The sequence below is a fragment of the Narcine bancroftii genome, chromosome 3 (genome assembly GCF_036971445.1).
Source record: "Narcine bancroftii isolate sNarBan1 chromosome 3, sNarBan1.hap1, whole genome shotgun sequence".
NCBI classification, from domain to species: Eukaryota; Metazoa; Chordata; class Chondrichthyes; order Torpediniformes; family Narcinidae; genus Narcine; species Narcine bancroftii.
In genome coordinates this window covers 81,451,670-81,479,310 of record NC_091471.1, presented here as the reverse complement: position 1 = coordinate 81,479,310, position 27,641 = coordinate 81,451,670, and the positions used below count along the sequence as shown (strand labels likewise).

Sequence of the window (27,641 nt, the reverse complement as noted above, 5' to 3'; positions counted from 1 at the left end):
AGAGTAAAGAAGGAGCAGAAATCCCCAAAATTGAGATATCAATGCCCATTACTGATCACGGGACGGGGAACTCAAAAATATGTACCCTGGTCACGAATGGACTTAGAGAGTTTAATGAAAAAACTACCTCCGTTGAGTAATGGGGCTAGTCCATGGATTTCTTGTTTTGAGCGAGAAACCTGCCAAGAACAATTAGCACTCACAGATGTCAGAACTATCATGATAAAATTAAAGGCAGAAGGGGCCCTGAAGCAAATAGAGAAAATTGTAAGAAGCAGTAAATTGGGGGATGAAATAGAATTTAACCCACTTCGGAATAAATTTTGGGAAGCACTTAGAGAAACATTTCCTACACCCTATAGTTTGGATGCCTTGATAACCCTTCAACTAAAGGAAGGAGAGACTGCACACGAGTATTTCACTCGAGCATGGGACTTATGGGAAACAGGGACTGGAGAAAGACCCGACCACAGCCCCTTAGGAAGGGCTCACTTTCGTAATGGGATAATAAACGGACTACCTGCTACGGTTCAAGCAAAATTAAGGGACATTGTGGGATTAGAGACAATGTCAGAGGATTTGTGGAAAAGACACCTGACACATGCAATCAAACGACATCGTCAATCAGAGCATGCTAAGTCAGAAAGTGCGTCCCAGAAGGAGGTGGACAAGACAACCGATAAATTGGTGAGAGCCATAGAACATATAGGGGTTAAATTAGCGGCCCAACAGATAGTCCCACAGGTCATGGGGCCAGTGATAAATCCGGGACCCCAAGTAAGAAATGGTTGGGAAAGACAGCTAGGTACAATGTATAGAGGGGAACATGCAGTATGCTGGTACTGCCAAAATCCTGGACACTACCAGCGGAACTGTCCGGAGGCTGGGAGAGCAAGGGGAAAAAGATTACCCTCTATTAGAGGCTATCGGGGAAGAGGAGGAAACTTAAGAGGACAAGCAAGGGGTAGGGATGGACACATTGATGGGCCCCAGAGAATCGGGGGGTGGCAGAGTGATCAACAAGTCCAGGCACCTCAGTGTAATGACTATATTGAGGAAGGTGCTGAATTTGATTATTGAAGGTGCCCAGGAGAATCAAAAATCACACCTCCCTGGGAGCCACCAAAAATTTGGGGGACGGTAAATGGAGAAAAAATTGAATTTATGGTTGACACAGGGGCAGCAGTTACGACAGTGATTAAAAAACCCCCAGGGAGCACATTTTCGGGCAAAACATTATCTACAATAGGATTCTCCGGGATAAGGGAAACACAGCCCTATACAGATAACATCGACATGACATTTGGACGACAAAGGGTTAAAACGCCTGTCCTGGTTGTGCCAAGTTGCCCCATTAATTTATTAGCAAGGGACATTCTTACCAAACTAGGAATAACCATACAATGTTCTGAGAAGGGCCTTCGGTTAACATACCCAGGGGATACAATAAGAAGGGGAGGACAGTTTATAGTAATGACCCCATCTAACGCTTCAGAAGACTCTGTGGAGGTTAGTATTTTCTGGAGTCGGCTACTGTATGATGAACCAGGCCCAGGGCTGATTAAACAGTTTTTTGAGTGGAGGGCCAGTATTCCTCGGTATGGGGATTACCATTATCCACTAGATCCTATGCATGTTACATTAAACTACACCATCCACCCGGACCAGGAATATGAGGAGAGGTGGGACTCTCTAAAAGAAGGGAAGACAGAAACGATACATTGTCCATTTATCTTTGTAGGTAAGGAGGGAATAGCTGCTATGGTTGTCATGACAGAAGAACAAATGGAGTGGTTCTGCTTAGGAGTAGAAAGTGTGCCTCATGTGACCTTGGGTATTGCCAAAGATCATCACGCTCGACAGCTGGGTCCGATGGTAAAGGAAGCGATAGGGTGTGAATACAGGCAGACAGAAATCCCGGGATATTCCACCTCGGAGGGAGGAAAATTTGTCAGACTGAATATTGAAGCATGGGACCAGGTTGTGAATGAGAAAGTAGAAAGAGACCGAGCCATAGAAGAGAAAATATTGATCACAGAGACTCAGACAAATATCTTTCTAATCTGAGTCCACATATATGGACAACGGGGCCCTATGATGTGGGAGTAATAAAAGGAGAGGTATTTCTAGAATTGGCCAACCCCGGGCAGAAACCAATATGGAGAAAACAATACCGCTTGTCGCCCAGTCAGGAGGAGGGTATTAAAGGAACGATAGAAGGGTTAATGGAGTCAGGGGTTTTAAGGGCGGCACCTGACAGTATGTGGAACACGCCCATCATGCCTGTTCCCAAACAGGGTAGAAAAGACTGGAGGATGGTACACGACCTCCGGGAGATTAACTTGGCTACCAAGACTATCGGGAGACCAGTCCCAGACCCATATGTAGCACTTAGGGCTCTGAGTCCGGAGCACGAATACTATACTGTCATTGATCTGGCAAACGCATTCTTCTGCTTGAAATTAGCTGAGGAATGCCAAGACTGGTTCACTTTCACTTACCAAGCACATCGGTACACATACACTAGATTACCTCAGGGTTATAAGGACAGTCCAGGACTGTTCAATCAGGCCCTTAGCGAAATCCTAATGAAATTAAAGCTCCCGGAAGATGTTACACTGATTCAGTATGTAGACGACCTACTATTAGCAGGGAAAACGCCACATGGGTGCCTGACAGGGCAGCCAAACAGGTTACTGGTTATCATGAACATATACAGGGGATGATTTTGAGGTCCCATAACAAAAAAAATGAATCTGAAACTAAGGAGACTTGTAGCAGATTGAATGACTACACAGATGAGTTTTGTGGAGGAAGAGTGCTGTACAACTGGCTCCCCGCTAACTGGGATGGTCGGTGTGCTCTAGTAACCCTTAATGCGCCAGTGCTGATTGTCAAAAGGCAGGAGGGAGACGAGGATTCCCTAGAATTGCGCCACACAGAGAGTTGGCTGTGGAGAAAAAGGAGGAGTGTTGGACTCTTGGGGCCGGGAGGAAGGAACCCTGATGGGGTATGGATTGATGCCATTGGCCAAGCCCGGAATATTCCGGACGAATTTAAATTAGCCGATGAGATTGCAGCTGGGTTTGAAAGCTTTCCTGTTTTTAGTGCAATTTTTCCCATCACTGTAAATAAAAATGTTAATAGGATCAACCTTATTCACTATAATGTCCAGCGCCTTGCAAATTTGACCAGGGACGTTGTTGAGGCAATACATCAACAACTGTCAGAAACTTCCCTTATGACACTTCAGAATAGGATAGCGATTGATATGGTCCTGGCAGAGAAAGGTGGAGTGTGTGCTATGTTTGGAGATCTATGCTGCACTTCTATCTCTAATAACACAGGGCCAGATGGATCACTCACTAAGGGGTTAACGAAACTTAGGGCATTGGCGAAAGAATTAAAAGCCCAGTCTGGAGTCTCCAATCCTGTTTTATCCTGATTACAGGGAGTGTTTGGGAGATGGAGCACATTGTTAGGACAACTTTTGCTGGGTTTGTTCATTTCTGTATCAATTTTTATCACTTGTGGCTGTTGTTGTATTCCATGCATTCGAACGCTGGTCACGAGGACCATAGAGAAAGCCTTTGCTGACCGTGATGAACTGCCTCCGAAATATCAAGCTGTGCAGGCTGTGGAGCAAGACTATCTCACATTACAGGAGACGGAGAAAGTTGCTGAGATCGATCTGGAGTCTGAAGGGGAATGTGATGGGAAGGAGGGATTGTGAATTAGATTGTTACACATATAATTTTAACCTTGCTTGTAACCCAAATATTATAACATTGATTGTAACACAAACATTATTAATCAGATTGTAGACCATATGTTAACTTGGGTATTTACTAATGTACGGGGGGTTAGCTAGTTTTTTGCTTGGGGGCAAATGGGATGAAACTTGTAAACGGGCAATGGGATCGGGGTGACGGATGGGGGGTGTACGCAAAGGAGGGTTGGGGGAGCCCTCGCCCACCAGCCGAACTGCCCTGTGAACAGAACCCGTATAGAGCTTGGCAATAATAGGCGAACTAATGTAACGCGGTGGTAGCATAGTCAGGGCGAGATTGTCCTCTAAAGAGGACAAAGGAGGGATTGTAAGGTAAAACATCATGAGATGGGAATGTGTAAGGAGTTACCCTGTGCAGGGCTGTAACAAGAAGGGGAGGTGTCCTTGTACTCCTGTTAGGTAAAACATCATGAGATGGGAATGTGCAGGGCTGTAACAAGATGTGAATGCATCCTTGTACTTACAAGATAAGAGAGACATTGATGGATTGAGAGGCAGGAAGCTAGCAGGGAAAGGATAGCAACAGTTTTAGTCATTGGACAAGTAATGATATGATGATGTTCTAAGCATGTATCCAAGGGTATAAAAAATCACCATTTTGCTGATAACGGCAGAATGCATTCTCCGACTAACTTTGTTAGTCGCAAGTGTTACAATCCGGTAATAAAGAACAAAGAACCCTGATTTCGACTCAGCCTGGTGTTTGTCTCACTCATTCATGAACAAAGCAGACCTAACAACAAGATGTAAGAGCGGGAAACAGCAGTAGAAATGGAGGTAGAGGACTTAAAAAAGAAATTAGAGGAATCAATAAAAAAGTTATAGAGACACAACTGTTAGCTCAGAAAATAGATATAATGGAAAATTATAACAGAAGAAATAACATAAAGATAGTGGGCCTTAAGGAAGATGAAGAAGGCAAGAATATGAGAGAGTTTATAAAAGATTGGATCCCCAGGATCCTAGGATGTCCAGAACTACAGCAAGAAATGGAAATAGAAAGGGCACATAGAGCAGTGGCCTTTAAACCACAACCACAACAAAAGCCAAGATCTATTTTAGTAAAATTCCTAAGATATATTACAAGAGAAAAGGTACTGGAGAAGACAATGGAAAAAGTAAGAGTGGGCAACAAGCCACTGGAGTACAAAGGGCAAAAAATCTTCATTTATCCAGATACAAGTTTTGAACTCCTGAAGAAGAGAAAGGAGTTCAATACAGCAAAGGCGATTTTATGGAAGAAAGGGTATAAATTTATACTAAAGCATCCAGCGGTATTGAAAATATTTATTCCAGGACAACAAAACAGACTATTCTCGGATCCAGAGGAAGCACGAAAATTTGCAGAACAATTACAAAATAGACTGAGGGATGAAGACGTGTAACGAGAGTACAAAAGACTTCGAACTCCAGAAGAAGAGAAAGGAGTTCAATACATCGAAAACAATCTTATGGAAAAAAAACTATTCTCAGATCCAGAGGAAGCAAGGAAATTTGCAGAACTACAAAACAACCAGAGAGATGAAGATATGTAATAAGAGTAAAAATGACCACGATTTATATGTATGTGGGTAAAGAGGTATATGTGTGTATATGTATAATGTGCATACATGAATGTATCCGTATTTAGAGGAAAATATAGATAGTATAGACAAGAATTAATAAGGGAAGGAAATGGAATAGAGGGAATAAGGAGGGAACTAAAAGAGTGAGCTTTGTTACATATGAAAAGTGAAATCTTTTCTGGGGGGGGGGTTGGGTGGGGAGGAATTGCGGTCACCCACCGCAAAATCAGCTGACGCTTGCGAGTAAATTCGCAACTCCAAATGGAGAGGGGAGATGTGGTTGTCCGACAAGGGATAAAGGACAACTCAGGAGGGGAAGGGGAGATTGGGGATGAAGAAGTTTTAAATAGGAGAATAAGGAAAATGTTTCATGTTTTAGGAATGTTGTCTTATAAAGGGTTCAAAACAAGAAAACAGAAATGGATAAGAAGGAAAGGTAATGATGGAGAAACGGAAAGGGAAGATAAAGTATAAAATGGCTACGTTGAACTATATGACTTTAAATATTAATGGAATACATAACCAAATTAAAAGGAAGAAACTGCTAAATTTACTAAAAAAAGAAAAAATTGATATAGCATTTGTGCAAGAAACACATTTAACTGAATTGGAGCACAAGAAATTAAAGAGAGATTGGGTAGGACACGTAACAGCAGCATCGTATAATTCAAAAGCAAGAGGAGTAGCTATATTAATTAGTAAAAATGTGCCATTTAAAATAGAAGAGGAAATAATAGATCCAGCAGGGAGATATGTAATGATAAAATGTCAGATATATTCGGAGTTTTGGAATCTACTCAATATATATTCACCTAACGAAGAAGATCAAAAGTTTATGCAAGATATCTTTTTGAAGGTAGCAGATACGCAAGGGAACATATTAATAGGAGGGGATTTCAACCTGAATTTGGATTCAAATATGGACAAAACTGGGAAAAAAATTAACAGAAAGAACAAAGTAACCAAATTTATAATTAAATCGATGGAAGAAATGCAACTTTTGGATATATGGAGGAAACAACACCCAAAGTAAAAGGAATATTCATATTACTTGGCTAGACATAAAACATACTCAAGAATAGACCTATTTTTGTTATCAGCTTGTATGCAAGATAGAGTAAGAAAAACAGAATATAAAGCTAGAATACTATCGGACCATTCACCCTTAATATTGACAGTAAAGTTAGAGGACATCCCTCCAAGAATGTATAGATGGAGATTAAACTCCATGTTACTTAAAAGGCAGGATTTTAGAGAATTTATTGAAAAACAAATAAAAATGTATTTTGAAATAAATACGGAATCAGTGGAAGATAAGTTTATACTATGGGATGCAATGAAAGCATTCATTAGAGGGCAAATAATAAGTTATGTAACCAAGATGAAGAAGGACTATAATCAGGAAACAGAGCAGTTGGAAAGGGAAATAGTAAATATAGAAAAAGAATTAGCAATGAAGGAAGATACAGCTAAAAGAAGAGAATTGGCAGATAAAAAAAATAAAATATGAAACACTACAAACATACAAGGTGGAGAAGAATATAATGAAGACAAAACAGAAATATTATGAACTAGGTGAAAAAATGCACAAAATCCTAGCATGGCAGCTTAAGACAGAACAAGCTAAGAAAATGGTATTGGCATCAAGGAAAAAAGACAAACAAATTACATATAATCCAAAAGAAATTAAGGAAAACTTTAGAGAATTCTATGAACAATTATACCGAACTGAAAACGAAGGGAAAGAAGGGGAAATAGATGAATTTCTGACTAAAATTGAACTTCCAAAACTACAAATAGAGGAACAAAATAATTTAACAGAGCCATTTGGAATAGTAGAAATACAAGAGATAATAAAAAAATTACCAAATAATATGACACCAGGAGAGGATGGATTCCCAATAGAATTCTACAAAACATTTAAAGACTTATTAATTCCGCCCCTCCTGGAAGTAATCAACCAGATTGATAAAACACAAAGCTTACCAGATTCATGTAAAACAGCAATAATTACAGTAATACTAAAGCAAGGGAAAGATCCACTCTCACCAGCGTCATATAGACAAATATCTTTACTTAACACAGATTATAAGATAATAGCTAAACTATTAGCAAACAGATTAGCAGAGTATGTACCGAAAATTGTAAATCTAGACCAAACTGAATTTATTAAAAAAAGACGCACAACAGACAATATTTGTAAATTTATTAACTTAATTCATGCAGTAGAAGGGAATAAAGCACCTACAGTAGCAGTTGCTTTAGACGCAGAGAAGGCCTTTGACAGAGTAGAATGGAATTATTTGTTCAAAGTATTGCAAAAATTCAGTTTACCGGAGAAGTATATTAATTGGATTAAAGCATTGTATAAGGGACCGTTAGCGAAAGTGACAGTAAATGGACATGTATCAAAGCAATTTAACTTAAGCAGGTCAACACGGCAGGGATGCCCACTATCACCTTTATTGTTTGCGTTAGCTATAGAACCACTAGCTGAATTGATAAGAACAGAAAATAATATAAAAGGAATAACTATAAAAGACAAGGAATATAAAATCAGTTTATTTGCGGATGATGTTATAGTGTACTTAACAGAATCAGAACTATCAATAAAAGAATTATATAAGAAATTGAAGGAATATGGAGAAGTGTCGGGTTACAAGATAAACGTAAATAAAAGTGAAGCAATTCCTATGAATAATGCGGATTTCTCAAAATTTAAGAAGGAATCACCATTTAGATGGCAAATGCAAGCAATAAGATACCTAGGTGTACAAATAAACAAAAATCTCAGCCAATTATATAAACTCAATTATTATCCACTAATGAAAAAATTACAGGACGATTTAGAGCATTGGAAAGATTTACCACTAACACTAATAGGAAGGATAAACTGTATTAAAATGAACATTTTTCCAAGGATATTACACTTATTTCAGGCATTGCCAATACAACTGACAGAGAAATTCTTCAAGGAGTTAAAGAAAATAATAAGGAAATTTTTATGGAGAGGGGGGAAACCGAGGATAGCACTAAATAAATTAACAGAATGGTATAAACAAGGAGGCTTACAACTGCCAAACTTGAAAAATTATTATAGAGCCGCACAATTAAGATACCTATCAGATTTTTATCAAACAAGGGAAAAGCCAGATTGGACGAGATTAGAATTAGATAAAATAGGGGAAAAGATACCTGAACACATATTATATAAATGGGATGAAAAATTGGTACAACATAGAAGTTCTCCAAGATTACATCATCTCCTCAATATTTGGAAGAAGATTCATGTAGAAAGAAATAAAACAAATTATCAATTACCAAAACTAATATTGACGCAAAACAAGTTACTCCCTTTTACAATAGATAACCTTTCCTTTAGAGAATGGGAAAAAAAAAGGATTAAAAGAATAGAAAATTGTTTTTCAGGAAATAGATTCTTATCCTTTGAACAAATGAAAGATAAGTACAATATAACTCAAGATACAGCGCTGGCATATTACCAATTGAGATCCTACTTGAAGGATAAATTAGGAAGCAGTTTGAGTTTGCCAGAGGGAAGTAACTTTGAATATGTGATTACAGATACAATGATAATCAAAAGATTTATAACAAATATGTATATTAAACTGCAAGAAAAGGAGAATGAGGAAACAAATGGTAAAACTAAACAAAAATGGGAACAAGATTTAAATATAAAGATAAAAAAGGAAACATGGGAGAAGTTATGCTCCGGAACGATGAGAAATACAATAAATACGAGGTTACGTATGATACAATATAACTGGATACACAGGCTATACATTACACCTCAAAAGTTAAATAAATGGGACCCAACAGTATCTGATAGATGTTTTTGATGTAAAAAAGAAATGGGAACAACAATTCATGCAATCTGGACATGTGAGAAAGTAGAAAAATTTTGGGAAGATCTAAATCAGATATTAAATAAAATAACAGAAAACAATATACCAAAGAATCCAGAGATCTTCCTCCTAAGTAACATAAAAAACAAAGAATTTGGAATTGATTTGGAGGATGCACAAAAAAGATTTGTTAAGATAGCTCTAGCCGTAGCAAAAAAAATGTATTATGTCAACCTGGAAATTGGAAGATAATTTGAAAATACAACAATGGTATATAGAAATGAATAAATGTATTCCATTAGAAAAAATAACATAGTTTAAGAAATAATATTGAAATATTCGAACAAATATGGGAGCCTTACATTAAATACAATAGCGAAAACCTACCGGGGACAATCATTATCTAAGTTAACGGAAGGAAAAGGAAATGAAAAGAATGGACTCAGTAGAATTTCTGGTGTATTTTTATTAAATGACAACATTGTCTGACTGGTTTAATGTATCCTAGATTTTATACCTTAAATGGACGGGAGGGGGGAGGTAGGGAGGGTGGGATGGGAGGAGGGAGGGGGAGAAAATGGCACTGTATATGTGTGAAAAGGAAAAAGTGTGTACCATGGTTAATGTGATTTATGGTGTGAAAAATAAAAATTTTTTTAAAAAATCATGTCTTCCATCATGGCTAAGTTTCTCAATCACATCAACCAAAACAAAAGTTAATCGATATTCAGCTCTTTAAGTCACCTTGCACACGAGGCCAATGCTGCAACTTTTTTCAAAAAGACAAATATGGATAATCAAGGAATATATAGCCATGATAGCTTCACATCAGTGGTAGTTAAGTTTATAGAGAATATAGAATCCCTATGGATAGAATTAAAAAACTAAGGGTAAAAAGACGCTGATGGGAAATTTAATGCTATTGACAGAGGGCGATAGAGCGGGCATGTAAAAAGAATAATGCAGCATTCATCGTGGGGGATTTCAATAAGCAGAATTACATAAACAAGGTCAGTGCTGAATCCCAAGAGAAGGAATTTATCAAATGCCTTCAGGATGGATTTTTTTTTTTTAACAACAGCTTGCAGCTGAGCTAACCAGGAATATAGCAATTCTGGACTGGGAATTGTGAAGTAGAGTTGAAAGTAAAAGAACCCATGGGAAACAATGCTCAGAAGATAGAATTCATGGAGCAGTTTGAGAAAGAAAAACTAAAATCAGATGTAAAGGTTCCATTCTTGTCACATACTACATTTTTTAAAGAATGCAACATGCATGAAATTCTTTGACTTTTGTCTACCCTAAGGAAGACTGAGTCACCACTTTTGTCCAGCGCTCCTCACAGAAATAAGGACCCAACAAGGATCAAACTTGTAACTCCTGGTTTACAAGACCTGTGCTCCAACTACTGAGCTCTCAGAGATGTGTCAGTATACCAACAGAATAAAGGGGTCAGAGGTACGAGAGAGGAGTAAGCCAAAGTTGATTGGAAAGGCACACTAGCAGGGATGACAGGAGAGCAGCAATGGCTGGAGTTTGAGAGAAATAAACTGTATGACAAATTTATTCCAAAAAAAAAATATTTCAAAGCCAAAGAATGGGCATGCAAGGAAGCAAAATGAGTGGAAAGGTAGTTGACTAGAAATCTTGTAAAAGATTATAGAAGAACACTAAGAAGTTCATTGTGAAGGATGAAGACTCAAGTTTCTCAAGGGTCCATATTGGCACCATTTATTTTTATGTTGTATATTAATGATTTGGATTGTGGGTAACAGTAAATGGCTTTGTGGTCAACTTGGGAGAAGGAATAAAAGGAGAAAAAAATTCAAAATTTGCAAGTGCAAAAGGACTTGGGAGTCCTCATGCAGGATACTCTAAAGGTGGACTTCATGAAGGGGTACCACCAAATCCCAGTACACCCTCGCAACATCCAGAACACCTTTTGGCCTCTGAATCCCTAAAAATGCCTTTCGGACTCAAAAACATTGCCCAGACATTCCAGCGGCTAATGGACACGGTTGGCAGGGACCTTGACTTCATTTTTGTTTATCGAGACAACATCCTCATTGCCAGCACTGACACCAGCACCCACAGGACGCACATCACCTGTCTGTTCAACAAACTGCAGCAGTGAACCCGGCAAAGTGCCAGTTCGGCCTGGAAACAATAGACATCTTGGGGCACTGCATCACCCCAGAGGGTACCATGCCACTACCCAACAAGGTGGAGGCCATTCAGAACTTTCCCAAGGACTACAGGAGTTTCTGGGGATGGTCAGCTTCTACCATCGCTTCCTCCCGGGAGTGGCCACATTCATGCAGCCCCTGTCGGCCTTATAAAATTTGGCGACAAGAAACCACAATGGACGCCGGAGACCACGGACGTTTTCCATGCCACCAAGGAAGCACTGGTGAAGGCCACAGCACTGGAACACCCAGAACCCACCTCCCCCCCCCCCACCCCCAGCCCTCACAACAGACACTTTAGACAGAGAGGTGGGCGTGGTGCTAGAGCAATGGGTCAACGAACAGTGGCAACCCCTCGGCTTCTTCAGTAACCACCTCCGAACACCAGAGCTCAAATACAGCGTGTTTGACTGTGAACTGCTGGTCTTGTATTGGAGGTCTTGTACTGGAGATACGGCGCTTCCACTACATACTAGAGGGGAAAGTGTTCACTACCTAGAGACCACAAACCGTTGACCTATGCGCTCAGCAAGTTCTCGGACCAGTGGTCATGCAAGACAACAATGGCACCTCTCCTACATATCGAAATTCACCATAGCTATCCGCCAACGTAGTAGCCCACAATCCCCGCAACCTCAGGAGGGCTCAACATCACCCAGCTCGCCAAGAACCAGAGGGAGAACGCGGACATCCAGGCATAACAGTTGGCCATCACCAGCCTGAAGATCAGAGACTTCTGCCCTATACCAGGAGAATTAACCCTGCTGTGTGACATCTCCACCAGATCCACAAGACCCATCCTACCCCCGACCTGGCAACGGCAGGTTTTCGACCAGATACATGGTTTAAATCGCACCCCTCCATAAGGTCCATGGTCTACCTGCTCTCGGACAAGTTCATATGGCAATGAGCTCTACTGAGACATTACCCTGTGGGCCCAAACCTGCTTACAGTGCCAGCGTGTCAAGGTATATCGGCACATCAAAGGCCCCCCCCCACCACACTTTTGAGCCGGCGCAACGCTGGTTCGAACATGCCCACATTGACATCATCAGCCCCTCCCAGTGAGCCAGGGTATGAAATATGTTCACGACCACCAACAGATTCACCCACTGGCCAGAGGTGATATCCATGGCTGCATGTGACACAGATATGCGCCTGGGCATTCCTCACCACCTTGGTCACGGGTTTCAGAGTCCAACCCACATCACATCGGACTAAGGGGTGCAGTTCACCTCCTCCCTCTGGTCCAACCTGTAAAAATTCTGCGGCAGCCAGGCCCACTATAAGACAGCCTACCATCCCTAAACAAACCGACTGGTCGAACGGTTCCACCGCCACCTGAAAGCTGCATTGAAAGCCTGACTGACCAGGCAGAACTAGATGGATGAGCTCCTGTGGGTACTGTTTGGGATCCACATGGCTCCAAAGAAGGACCTACCAGCATCATCCACAGAGATGGTGTACAGGGGACCTACATTTCAAAACACCCTCCCCCCCCCCCCCCCATCAACTCTTTAGAAGTCCTGCACAGCCTCAGAGAGCAAGCGGATGGTGTAGTGGGCCATGCAACCTGTGAAGAAATGGGCCATGCAACCTGTGAAGAAATGGGCCATGCAACCTGTGAAGAAATGGGCCAAATTGCCGCAACATGCAGCTGGTCCAAAATAGCACGGGCTCCCCTTCACTGCCGAGGAGCGTGGGCCTAGCGCCACGTGCAGGCTAATGAGCCCTCAACTTCTGCGTAACAGCCAACTTGCTGGAGAGTGACACTGTGGCGCAATGACGTCACTTCCGGAAGTCACCGGAAAGGGGCAAGCCAATGCATACACGTGAGGAATTCAAACCAGTAAAGTCAATCTTTGTTTTACACTCACCTTGTATGGATATCTCTTTCTTTGGTAGCGCTGCTGCAGCAGATGCTACAATTTGATAAAAACTTTATTGAGCTACTACTATATTTCTGAGGTGTCAACATTGATGTTTGATGAGCATAGCATGGTTCACAATGTCCATGTGGACATTTGTAAAGCATTTGACAAGTCCTCCTGATAGTCTGACACAGAAGGTAAAGATGCATGGGATCCATGGTAAACTGATAGTAGCAAACAAATAGCTTGCTTGCAGAAGACAGGGTAATTGTAATTAGCATTTTTTTTTAAATATGGAGTCCATATTTACATGTTGGTTTGAAAATTTGAAGGACTCTCTGAAAGCCCATCCCGCTGGTAACCCTCAGTTCTTTTATTTGAATTGAGACATACACACACCACTTATGTACTTAATTTTTTTAAGTTTTATTGAATATATATAAATGGATGTGGTTTTAAAATTCTTAAATAAAATGTTCCAAAAAAAGAAAAACAGGTAATGGTGGAAGGGTGTTATTCAGAAATTAAAGATTGGTGAAACCGTGGACAGTAAGTAAAAGGGCTATAAGGCGATACTGCAGGATTCAAATGGAGAATTGGCATAAGGGTTTTAGTCCAAACATGTGAGGTGTTTCACTTTGGGAGGTTAAATATAAGGGTAAAGTATATAGTTGATGGCAGGACACTTGATAGCATTGATGTACAGAGGTATCCGAGGGTCCAAGTACATATCTTCCTGAAAGTGAATAGCATAATAAAGCAGGATGGCATGCTTGCCTTCATCAAGTACAAGAGCAAGGATGTGGCAGCTAGAAATCTTTGATTAGGCTGCATTTAAGTTGTTTGTGCAATTCCAAGTCAACCCATAATAGGAACTATGTGAAGGATTTAGAAAATGTACACGAGATTTATCAGGATGCTGAACACATTTGGATGGTGAAACTCAGCAGGTTAAGCAGCAGTGGGAGAAAAAGAATGGTTGATGTTTTGAGCTGAAATTCTGAGCAAAATTCATACAGAGGCAGTGTAAAGAGGTCATGGTTAGAGATGTGAGACAGGAATCCTCACAGGACTGGTAAACTAGGCAGATGGACTGAGGCCAATAATGGGCAGATGGGAAAGGGAGACATGAAAAACATAGGTCAGGTGGAGGAAAAGGAGACAAACAGGGTGGAATGGGTCATAAGAAGACAAAGACTGCCAGATTCAGAGGTGAGAATGGTGATATAAAGAAAACAGATGGAACCAAAGGCGAAGAGTGGGGAAAAGACAGCAGAAGACGCAGTAGGCAGATGCAACCAAAGTGGAAGAAGGAGAATGGATGGGAGTGATTAAGGGGGGCGGGAAACCTAAAAAAAGGCACAGAAGAAGGGATTGAGGCTAAATATTTAAAACTAGAAAATTCTATATTCATACACTGGGCTGTAGGCTGCCCTGCAGAATATTTAAGTGTTGTTCCTACAATTGCATTGGACTTCATTGACAGTGGAGAAGTCCCAGGATAGACAGGTAGGTGTGGAAATGAGGAGAATTACAGTAGACGTGCTGGACTTCGAAATGTGGTGAAAAGGCCTTCTGGTTACTGATGGAAGCAAATATGGTTGTACGGAGGCTTTCAAGAGTCACATGACTATGCAGTGGACAGAGGGATATAAATGATGTTCATGGAAAAGAGATTTAGTTTTAATTTGCATCATGTTCAAAGTAAACTTAATGGACGAGAGGGCCTGTTTTCATACTGCACTCTTCTATATTCTACACATTTACCTTGTAAACATCAACATACTTTAATCAAGTTGCAGGCATAGAATTTTCTTTTAACTTTAAGAAACCTGGTAGTTTAAAAAAAAACCTAGAATATACTTTGCATTAAAAAATATCATGGAAATAGCCAAACAAGTACAGCATCGAGAGAATTAATAAATCTAAATGAGAGAAATTGAATCATGTAAATAGGTCAAATGGAATGAAATGTCTATAATACAATGCAAAATACAGATGCAGCCAAACCTTTTGAGCATTGCAAGCATTTTCCTGTTAATACTGTACAAGTTTATTATCAGATATTACCTTGATTTTCATTGTCACCATCCGCATTCCTGGAATTCCAACCTGAAATAAACATTCTATTTATATTAGAAGAGACTGGAGATGCCAAAATCTGTAATAAAAGAGAAAAAACAGTGGAAGAACTTGAGGGACTGAGCAGCATCTGTGAAGGCAAAAAATGGCTGCAGAGTCCCAGTACAGTATCTTGATTAAACACATCAGATTTTGCCTCCACAGATGCTGTTTGACCTCAGAGTTCATACTTTTATTTTTTTAGCAGAAACAATTTGCAAGATTGATTGCTGATAAGAAAAACAAACATCAGCTTATTAACTGTCAATAATTTCCTCACTCACAGTCAATGCAAGCAGGCTTGTTTCACTGTTTAGGTGAGACAAGAACTTGTGTGAAGGGTAAAAGGTGAGATGTTTAGGGGGAACTTGTTCGCACAATGACAAGTGCGTGGAACGAGTTGCCAGCTGAAGAAGTAAATGCAGGCTCAGTTTTAACATTTAAGAAAAACTTTGGTAAATTTATGGATGGAAGGATAATGGAGGGCTTTGCTCCACATTAATGGGACCAGGCAAAAGAGTTTGACATGAACTAGAATGGCCTAATTCTGTGCTGCAGTGTTCTGTAGTTCTAATTATCGTGGTTTGGTAAAATATTTTCAGTGACTCCCTCCCATATCTTCCTTTTATCAAGGCATAATCACAACCACAAAACATACATTTAAATTTTAACCAGATCTTCATTTAAAAAACAGTATATAAACACCAAGTTCTTACCACGCAAGAAAGTAAAGTTGATGGAGTTTGAGACTTGGATCAAATTCTATTCAGTCAACTAATTTTTTTTTTTCAACCCCACATCAAATCAATTGCATCACCCAAGTGGAAAAAGGTAACAATTTATTTTTGAGGTGAACAAATATCCAGAACACACCACAGCAGCAAGGGTGGAAATTGACAACATTTAGTTAATAGACTTCATTTTTAGTTTTGAAGTCATGCAAACTGCAGAATGTGCATTCAATTTCTGAATGGTAAATTTGTTAGTTTAACTTCTAACCTCTTACTGTAAACAATTGTTTTCCTCAGAAAATAATAAAGATTATGAGGAAGAACTTTGAAATTCAGTAATTTTCTAGTGAAAGAGTCTAAAGTGGCCAATAATTTGAAATGGATTTTAACAAATACAAAACTAGCAGAGAGTGATAATTTTGTACAAATCTGTCTTTTTACCCCTCAAAATTCCCAAAAGTATTCAGGCAAATTATGCTAAATGATAAAAATGCAGAATCAGAATACAGATTGGCAACAATCACCTGATTAGCCGAAGATAAAAGCGCTAAATTGTCTACATCAGCTCTGAAGTACCATATATAGTAAAATCCCCAATATCTGGCACCTACGTGGATCAGATGCAGGAAATGCAATTTTTCCAGTGACTGAGACCCACTCTTACAAATGCCTTACTAATAAACTGGCATTAATAAAAGGCAAAATGTAAAGTAATTTGAAAAAATTCAGTATTGTAGTCTATAATTATATGAAGTTCATTTTAATCAAGTAACTTTTGTAACTAATAAAATTTAAATTGTTGCGCTAGTCGCTACACTAACTGCACTATTGTCATAATCAATGACCTTCCCCCCCCCCCCAAGTTCAAAGATAAAGCCTTATAAATATACCCAATACTCAAAAGATACAGACTCTTACGAGTCAGGGATAGGGAGAAGCCCCACCAACGAGTGGCATTCACCCCGGTGAAGAGGTCAGGCACCTGGTGCAAGTCAACTCACCTCCATGCCAGTGTCCTGGTCAGGCCCTTCATGAAAATTCCTTTAAATTCAAAACCCATTCGCAAACGCTGTAAAAGCTTTGCACTAGCTGCTATGCTAACCATGACGCCATCATAGTTAACACTCCAACCCACACAGTTAACAGATAAATGGACTAGAAAAGATGAAGACTTTTACTAGGCAGGGATAGAAAAACACTTTGGGAGAGTCACCCCAGCAGCATCGGATAGGTCTTAATCCACGGAGCCGCCATTTCATTGAAACACAACTTTATTCCAATGGCTGCAGCAGGCAGGGCACAAGTGGGGGCGCTGCACTGGCTGAAGGTTTGCTCACAAGATGTTGTGCATTGCTTTGGAGAACACTTTTACAATTTTAAACTTATTTTAAAAAGTTATTTATTCTCATTTATTTTCAATGCATTTATTTATTTACTGATATTTTTACCAGTTGCTTGACTTTATGGTTGATAGAATGCCCCGGATAATGGAGATTTTACTGTATTCCAATCTGCTGGTGTGATCCAGTGCTGTCAATGTTTATAGAGTATATAAAATAACTCACCAATCAATTTAGAATTGGCTCCAGAAAAATATTCTTCATTTCTACCTCTGTAACCACCTGAAATAATTTTTAAAAATTGGAACAAATTGTAAGATTTGAATATGCCAGAAGATCTCTTTACAATTCTATCCACCTGTGACACCATTTTCAGGGAATTATTTATTTGTATTCCCAGGTCCCTCTGTTCTACCGCACTCCTCAGTGCCTTACTATTCACCATGTACATCCATTCTTGGTTTGTTCTTTCAAAATGCCACACCTCACTTTTGTATACATTAAACTCCATCATCCATTTACTGGCCCATTCTCCCAGTTAGTCCAGATTTGCAAGCTTTGAAAATCCACTACGCATTCTATCTTTGTGTCATCAGCAAACTTGATCCAATTTACCACGTTATCATCCAGACCATCAATATAAACAAACACAATGGTCCCAACACAAATACCCTGAGGCACACCACTCATCACAGTTCTCTCGTCCAAGAGGCAACAATCCACTACCAGGTTTTCTCCCACACCCAGTTTCAAATCTAGTTTACAACCCCTCTATGTATACCTGGTGCCTTAACCTTCTTAACTAACCTCCCATGTGCGAGGTTGTCAAAAGCTTTACTAAAATCCATATAGACAACATACAGAGCCTTTCCTTCATCAACATTCTTGGTAGCTTTGTCGAAAAACTCTACAAGATTTGTTAAACACAACCTACCACACACATAAATGTCATTAATCAGCACATGGCTGTTCAAATAGTGAAACCTCGTTAGAACATGATTCGTTAATCCGCGGAATCGCTTATAGCGCGGGTTTCTGTGGACCCCAAACATTGATTTTAGGATGCCAGACTAACAGCCACAAACTCAAAAAAAGGACTCTATGACTCATTTACAAGATGTGTATGTTAATATGTGGCTGGATGGGTCACGTCTCCAGAATGGAGGACCATCGCCTTCCCAAGATCGTATTATATGGCGAGCTCTCCACTGGCCACCGTGACAGAGGTGCACCAAAGAAAAGGTACAAGGACTGCCTAAAGAAATCTCTTGGTGCCTGCCACATTGACCACCGCCAGTGGGCTGATAACGCCTCAAACCGTGCATCTTGGCGCCTCACAGTTTGGCGGGCAGCAGCCTCCTTTGAAGAAGACCGCAGAGCCCACCTCACTGACAAAAGGCAAAGGAGGAAAAACCCAACACCCAACCCCAACCAACCAATTTTCCCTTGCAACCGCTGCAATCGTGTCTGCCTGTCCCGCATCGGACTGGTCAGCCACAAACGAGCCTGCAGCTGACGTGGACTTTTTACCCCCTCCATAAATCTTCGTCCGCGAAGCCAAGCCAAAGAAAGAAAGAAAGGTCTTATTGTAGGGTTTGAGTCACAGTACTCTGTTTGCCTGCTTCCAGAATCACACCATAAGCATCTGTTCCACGACTCGGCTGTAAAGTGGTATGAAATCTAGGACCCCAATTACCTTGTTCTAACAAAGTTTTACTGTACCTATATATCCTATCTCTCAAAACTCCTTCCAATAATTTACCTACTACTGACGTCAGCCCCTCTGGCCTATAGATAACAGGTTTATTTTTGGAGCCCTTCTTAAACAGCAGGAAGCCATGAGCTACTCTCCAATCCTCCAGCACTTCTCCCGTGCCCAAGGAAATTTCGAATATATCCATCAGGACCCCTGCAATTTCAACACTTTTCTCCCTCGAGGTCTGAAAGAATATCATATCCAGCCCATGGAATTTGTCGACCTTTATTTATTGTATGGCAGCAATCACCTCCTCCTCCTTAATCTCCATATGTTTCATGACACTTCTATTTGTTTCCCTTCCATCTGTATGCACGATGCCAATTTAAAAAAAAACTTTATTTATAGATACTAAACCACAATATAATTAAATTATATTCAATTGTAAATAATTTTTTAAAAATTATACATGTGCTATACATCCTCCCATCCCCCTCAAGCCACCCTCTCAACCCTAAGGAAAAAAAAACAGAATGCCAAGAAAAAACATTTATAGAATAAAAGAATCAATCATACATGCAAACCAAAATTTTGTATGGGTTCCATATTTTCCTAAAATGTCATTTTTAATCTCGAAGATTATAAGCAATTTTCTCTAATGGTATACAACTACGAAGTTTGCATGCCTAAATCTATTTCTGACTTCCATGATATTGCCATACATTTCTTAAAAACTTCTAAACCATAGATTCTCATGGTGGGGCATACAACCCAATGGTGGGGCGTGAGGCCTAAGAATATTTTAGTGGGGCGTAGGAAGATTTTGGGAAATAATTAAAGAGTTGGTTTTAAAAAATAAACTCGTTATGTTGGTGTGAAAGATGGGACTTTGCAACACTGTCAGTATATCACAATTGTGGTAACTTGCAAGTAAAATCACTGTTTTTTTAATATTCATAAAATATGGTTTATTTACTCTTCTGTTGTTTCTCTTATTTTAACTGTTATCCTTGGTTAAAATTATTATTATTTTTTCTGACCAGTCTTATCATCCATTCCAAATTGGTGACAAAGATTTCAATCTCAGCAATTAGTTCTTCGACCACATCCCCTTAATTTTTAAGTGCAGCAGTGAGTGAGACCTGTACCTGTTTTTATTTTGTGCACTAGCATATTGATGTTGATCTGTAGGGGCTGGGGGGTCTGACCCAGGCTCCAGCCTGAAGGGGACGCCAAAAATAGGGACCCCAGAAAGTAAAGCACACGGCTAGCGCAGTTTTCATGCACTCTCTGCAAGAGAAAAAAAATCAGAAAACGCACTGGTGTTTTATTTCAGGATCAGTATTCTTCCTTTGATCTGATCATTACTTATATTACTTTTTCCAATTCTAAGACATGAAAGATTGATTAATCTATTTCAGTGAGCTCACGCTGTTGTATATTCAAAATGAGCAGACCAAGCAAGCAAAAGGTTCGTCAATATTCAGTAGTTCTTGAAGTTTGGGTTTATACCTACTGTACATGATGAACATGCACCTTTTTGCTTATTATGCCAACAGACCGACAAATGATTCAATGAAAACAGGCCATCTTGAAGCTCATTTGAACCATGTCAATTCAAAATTGGAATATTTTAAATCATTGAAAGTTTGAAAATAGTTTTTTTTAAAATCATTTAATTACTCGCTGCACAAACTACAGCCCTGAATCGCATCCTTGAAGCTAGCTCGGAGAGCAAAACATGGGAAGAATCATACGATTGGGGAGAGACTGATTAAACCAACAATATCATTTTTTTCTCAAAACAGCAAGCTAAGAGAAACCAACTGGAAATTACAAAATGTGGTGATTTAAGGTTGTCTGCATCCAGCGTCAGGGACAAGGTTCCCACTGAAGTGATAACAATTGTTGAATATGTGCTTGAGATGATTGACATATTGAAGTAGAAATTGATTATGAAATATATATTCCAGTGTATTCCTGAAATATACTTGCAGTAAATTATTTAATTAAAACTTCTTTTGAATATATTACTTTTTTCCCCACTAATGGAGGGATGTACGTTTTTTTGAAAAATTAAAGTGAGGCCCAAGGCAAAAAAAGGTTGAGAATCAATGTGCTAAACCAATTAACACAAGTTCAATTTGGAAAATATTTAATTTTGGTCTTGTGCCACACATCTACATCTAAAACAAATCTGATATGGCAGTATTTAATCTATTTAAATTTTGTGGAGTCAAATATAATTGATGTAAAAATATTATATTGAACTAATCTATATCTCACATTTCTAAGTTTAGTAATATTCTTCTTACATAACTCTGTCCAATCCTTTTCACTTATTTAAGTATTTATATCTTCTTCTTTGGCTTGGCTTCGCGGACGAAGATTTATGGAGGGAGTAAAAAGTCCACGTCAGCTGCAGGCTCGTTTGTGGCTGACAAGTCCGATGTGGGACAGGCAGACACGATTGCAGCGGTTGCAAGGGAAAATTGGTTGGTTGGGGTTGGGTTTTTCCTCCTTTGCCTTTTGTCAGTGAGGTGGGCTCTGCGGTCTTCTTCAAAGGAGGTTGCTGCCCGCCAAACTGTGAGGCGCCAAGATGCACGGTTTGAGGCGTTATCAGCCCACTGGCGGTGGTCAATGTGGCAGGCACCAAGAGATTTCTTTAGGCAGTCCTTGTACCTTTTCTTTGGTGCACCTCTGTCACGGTGGCCAGTGGAGAGCTCGCCATATAATACGATCTTGGGAAGGCGATGGTCCTCCATTCTGGAGACGTGACCCATCCAGCGCAGCTGGATCTTCAGCAGCGTGGACTCGATGCTGTCGACCTCTGCCATCTCGAGTACTTCGACGTTAGGGGTGTAAGCGCTCCAATGGATGTTGAGGATGGAGCGGAGACAACGATGCGCTCTAGTATTTGCCAAAGCCCTTTCCTGCTCACGGTGTCGAAGGCTTTGGTGAGGTCAACAAAGGTGATGTAGAGTCCTTTGTTTTGTTCTCTGCACTTTTCTTGGAGCTGTCTGAGGGCAAAGACCATGTCAGTGGTTCCTCTGTTTGCGCGAAAGCCGCACTGTGATTCTGGGAGAATATTCTCGGCGACACTAGGTATTATTCTATTTAGTAGAATCCTAGCGAAGATTTTGCCTGCAATGGAGAGCAACGTGATTCCCCTGTAGTTTGAGCAGTCTGATTTCTCGCCTTTGTTTTTGTACAGGGTGATGATGGTGGCATCACGAAGATCCTGAGGCAGTTTACCTTTGTCCCAACAAAGCTTGAAAAACTCATGCAGTTTGGCATGCAGAGTTTTGCCGCCAGCCTTCCAGACTTCTGGGGGGATTCCATCCATACCTGCTGCTTTGCCACTTTTCAGTTGTTCGATTGCCTTATATGTCTCATCCAGGGTGGGAACCTCATCCAGCTCTAGCCTTAGGGGCTGTTGAGGGAGCTGGAGCAGGGCGGAATCTTGGACTGAGCAGTTGGCACTGAAAAGAGATTGGAAGTGTTCTGACCATCGGTTGAGGATGGAGATCTTGTCGCTGAGGAGGACTTTGCCGTCTGAGCTGTGCAGCGGGCTTTGGACTTGGGGTGAGGGGCCGTACACAGCCTTTAGAGCCTCGTAGAAACCCCTGAAGTCGCCAATGTCCGCCCTGAGCTGTGTTCGTTTGGCGAGGCTAGTCCACCACTCATTTTGGATCTCCCGGAGTTTGCGCTGAAGATGGCTGCATGCGCGACGGAAGGCTTGTTTCTTCTCTGGACAGGACGGCTTTGTAAGGTGAGCCTGGTGGGCAGCTCGCTTCTTTGCCAGCAGCTCCTGGATTTCCTGGCTGTTTTCGTCAAACCAGTCCTTGTTTTTCCTGGAGGAGAAGCCCAGTACCTCTTCAGTGGATTGCAGTATGGTCGTCTTCAACTGATCCCAGAGGGTTTCAGGGGACGGGTCCGTGAGGCGGGTTGCAACGTCGAGCTTTGCTTTGAGGTTTGCCTGGAAGTTTCCTCTCGCTTCGTCTGACTGCAGTTTTCCAACATTGAACCTCTTTCTGGGGGCTTTATTGTTCCTGGGCTTTGGCTTGAAGTGAAGGTTGAGCTTGCAGCGAACCAGCCGGTGGTCAGTGTGGCATTCCGCGCTAGGCATGACCCTGGTGTGGAGCACATCTTGTTTGTCACTTTCTCGCACCAGGATGTAGTCCAGGAGGTGCCAGTGTTTGGATCGGGGATGCATCCAGGTGGTCTTAAGGCTGTCCCTCTGCTGAAAAAGGGTGTTTGTAATGACAAGCCGCTGTTCTGCGCAGAGCTCCAACAGGAGGCGCCCATTGTCATTGCACTTGCCGACGCCATGCTTGCCCAGGATTCCTGGCCAGGTTTCTGAGTCTTTGCCGACACGAGCGTTGAAGTCGCCCAGGATGACAACCTTGTCGGCTGTAGGGGTACGTTGGATGAGGTTGCGCAGGTCGGTGTAGAACTTGTTCTTTTCTGTTGGTTCCGCCTGGAGGGTTGGAGCATAGACACTGATGAGGGTGATGTGACGCTTGTTTTGAAGTGGGAGTCGCATGGACATGATTCGGTCCGAGAGGCCTGTTGGAAGGTTTTCGAGTTTGGAGGCAATGAAGCTCTTGACCATGAAGCCTACACCAGATAGGCGTCGTTCATCCGAAGGCTTGCCAGACCAGTAGAGTGTGTAGCCCGCGCCGCGTTCTTGGAGGCTGCCTACATCTGCCAGGCGGACTTCACTGAGAGCGGCTATGTCGATGTCAAGTCTGAGGAGTTCATGTGCAATGAGGGCAGACCGACGTTCAGGTCGATGGCTGTCAGCCTTGTCTAGCATGGTTCTGATGTTCCAGCATGCTAGCTTGAGTTTGTGAGCATCTTTTGAGGGGGAGGACGTGGAGGGGGAGGACGTGGAGGGGGAGGACGTGGAGGGGGAGGACGTGGAGGGGGAGGACGTGGAGGGGGAGGACGTGGAGGGGGAGGACGTGGAGGGGGAGGACGTGGAGGGGGAGGACGTGGAGGGGGAGGACGTGGAGGGGGAGGACGTGGAGGGGGAGGACGTGGAGGGGGAGGACGTGGAGGGGGAGGACGTGGAGGGGGAGGACGTGGAGGGGGAGGACGTGGAGGGGGAGGACGTGGAGGGGGAGGACGTGGAGGGGGAGGACGTGGAGGGGGAGGACGTGGAGGGGGAGGACGTGGAGGGGGAGGACGTGGAGGGGGAGGACGTGGAGGGGGAGGACGTGGAGGGGGAGGACGTGGAGGGGGAGGACGTGGAGGGGGAGGACGTGGAGGGGGAGGACGTGGAGGGGGAGGACGTGGAGGGGGAGGACGTGGAGGGGGAGGACGTGGAGGGGGAGGACGTGGAGGGGGAGGACGTGGAGGGGGAGGACGTGGAGGGGGAGGACGTGGAGGGGGAGGACGTGGAGGGGGAGGACGTGGAGGGGGAGGACGTGGAGGGGGAGGACGTGGAGGGGGAGGACGTGGAGGGGGAGGACGTGGAGGGGGAGGACGTGGAGGGGGAGGACGTGGAGGGGGAGGACGTGGAGGGGGAGGACGTGGAGGGGGAGGACGTGGAGGGGGAGGACGTGGAGGGGGAGGACGTGGAGGGGGAGGACGTGGAGGGGGAGGACGTGGAGGGGGAGGACGTGGAGGGGGAGGACGTGGAGGGGGAGGACGTGGAGGGGGAGGACGTGGAGGGGGAGGACGTGGAGGGGGAGGACGTGGAGGGGGAGGACGTGGAGGGGGAGGACGTGGAGGGGGAGGACGTGGAGGGGGAGGACGTGGAGGGGGAGGACGTGGAGGGGGAGGACGTGGAGGGGGAGGACGTGGAGGGGGAGGACGTGGAGGGGGAGGACGTGGAGGGGGAGGACGTGGAGGGGGAGGACGTGGAGGGGGAGGACGTGGAGGGGGAGGACGTGGAGGGGGAGGACGTGGAGGGGGAGGACGTGGAGGGGGAGGACGTGGAGGGGGAGGACGTGGAGGGGGAGGACGTGGAGGGGGAGGACGTGGAGGGGGAGGACGTGGAGGGGGAGGACGTGGAGGGGGAGGACGTGGAGGGGGAGGACGTGGAGGGGGAGGACGTGGAGGGGGAGGACGTGGAGGGGGAGGACGTGGAGGGGGAGGACGTGGAGGGGGAGGACGTGGAGGGGGAGGACGTGGAGGGGGAGGACGTGGAGGGGGAGGACGTGGAGGGGGAGGACGTGGAGGGGGAGGACGTGGAGGGGGAGGACGTGGAGGGGGAGGACGTGGAGGGGGAGGACGTGGAGGGGGAGGACGTGGAGGGGGAGGACGTGGAGGGGGAGGACGTGGAGGGGGAGGACGTGGAGGGGGAGGACGTGGAGGGGGAGGACGTGGAGGGGGAGGACGTGGAGGGGGAGGACGTGGAGGGGGAGGACGTGGAGGGGGAGGACGTGGAGGGGGAGGACGTGGAGGGGGAGGACGTGGAGGGGGAGGACGTGGAGGGGGAGGACGTGGAGGGGGAGGACGTGGAGGGGGAGGACGTGGAGGGGGAGGACGTGGAGGGGGAGGACGTGGAGGGGGAGGACGTGGAGGGGGAGGACGTGGAGGGGGAGGACGTGGAGGGGGAGGACGTGGAGGGGGAGGACGTGGAGGGGGAGGACGTGGAGGGGGAGGACGTGGAGGGGGAGGACGTGGAGGGGGAGGACGTGGAGGGGGAGGACGTGGAGGGGGAGGACGTGGAGGGGGAGGACGTGGAGGGGGAGGACGTGGAGGGGGAGGACGTGGAGGGGGAGGACGTGGAGGGGGAGGACGTGGAGGGGGAGGACGTGGAGGGGGAGGACGTGGAGGGGGAGGACGTGGAGGGGGAGGACGTGGAGGGGGAGGACGTGGAGGGGGAGGACGTGGAGGGGGAGGACGTGGAGGGGGAGGACGTGGAGGGGGAGGACGTGGAGGGGGAGGACGTGGAGGGGGAGGACGTGGAGGGGGAGGACGTGGAGGGGGAGGACGTGGAGGGGGAGGACGTGGAGGGGGAGGACGTGGAGGGGGAGGACGTGGAGGGGGAGGACGTGGAGGGGGAGGACGTGGAGGGGGAGGACGTGGAGGGGGAGGACGTGGAGGGGGAGGACGTGGAGGGGGAGGACGTGGAGGGGGAGGACGTGGAGGGGGAGGACGTGGAGGGGGAGGACGTGGAGGGGGAGGACGTGGAGGGGGAGGACGTGGAGGGGGAGGACGTGGAGGGGGAGGACGTGGAGGGGGAGGACGTGGAGGGGGAGGACGTGGAGGGGGAGGACGTGGAGGGGGAGGACGTGGAGGGGGAGGACGTGGAGGGGGAGGACGTGGAGGGGGAGGACGTGGAGGGGGAGGACGTGGAGGGGGAGGACGTGGAGGGGGAGGACGTGGAGGGGGAGGACGTGGAGGGGGAGGACGTGGAGGGGGAGGACGTGGAGGGGGAGGACGTGGAGGGGGAGGACGTGGAGGGGGAGGACGTGGAGGGGGAGGACGTGGAGGGGGAGGACGTGGAGGGGGAGGACGTGGAGGGGGAGGACGTGGAGGGGGAGGACGTGGAGGGGGAGGACGTGGAGGGGGAGGACGTGGAGGGGGAGGACGTGGAGGGGGAGGACGTGGAGGGGGAGGACGTGGAGGGGGAGGACGTGGAGGGGGAGGACGTGGAGGGGGAGGACGTGGAGGGGGAGGACGTGGAGGGGGAGGACGTGGAGGGGGAGGACGTGGAGGGGGAGGACGTGGAGGGGGAGGACGTGGAGGGGGAGGACGTGGAGGGGGAGGACGTGGAGGGGGAGGACGTGGAGGGGGAGGACGTGGAGGGGGAGGACGTGGAGGGGGAGGACGTGGAGGGGGAGGACGTGGAGGGGGAGGACGTGGAGGGGGAGGACGTGGAGGGGGAGGACGTGGAGGGGGAGGACGTTGAGGGGGAGGACGTTGAGGGGGAGGACGTTGAGGGGGAGGACGTTGAGGGGGAGGACGTTGAGGGGGAGGACGTGGAGGGGGAGGACGTTGAGGGGGAGGACGTTGAGGGGGAGGACGTTGAGGGGGAGGACGTTGAGGGGGAGGACGTTGAGGGGGAGGACGTTGAGGGGGAGGACGTGGACCTGTCCTCGGGCCTGCGCAAAGGAGCTTTTAGGTGGAGTGCAGTGCGCGCAGTACTGGCCCCACCCTTTACACCCATGGTTCGTGTGACGTGGCCAAGCAAGCTGGGACGTGGCAGCGAGGTCCTTGGGACGTAGGTTTTATAACGGAGTGTCCTTCTCCTATGCAGGTTTCTTACCCGGGCTGGAGGGGTCTGCCTCCCCTCCTAGGTCGGTCCATACTGCCCGGACCGGGGCCGAGGCCGCCGCAGTTCACCCTGTGCCTGGACTGGGGCCGCCGCCTCCCACTCCCTGCCCGGACCGGGGCCTCCGCCTGCCTCACTCGACCGAGGCCGGGGCCGCCGTCTCCCCCTTGCTCCTGCCCGTATCGGGGCCGCCGCCGTCTACCCTTTGCCCGGACCGAGGCCGGGGCCGCTGCTGCTCTCCCTGT

The 27,641-nt window shown here is 45.0% G+C and overlaps 1 protein-coding gene across 13 annotated transcripts in view; it reads right to left on the bottom strand.

Annotated features, from left to right (window-relative positions):
- Nucleotides 1–27,641, bottom strand: part of ddx4 (DEAD (Asp-Glu-Ala-Asp) box polypeptide 4) — a 124,077-nt gene that overhangs the window by 28,464 nt on the left and 67,972 nt on the right. For all 13 annotated transcript variants that reach the window (XM_069924389.1, XM_069924385.1, XM_069924396.1 and 10 more), the window contains 2 exons: nucleotides 17,696–17,752; nucleotides 15,349–15,390 (listed from right to left, as the gene is read on the bottom strand). In XM_069924389.1, coding sequence (XP_069780490.1) covers nucleotides 15,349–15,390; nucleotides 17,696–17,752 — 99 coding nt within the window. The remainder of the gene's footprint in view (nucleotides 1–15,348; nucleotides 15,391–17,695; nucleotides 17,753–27,641) is intronic.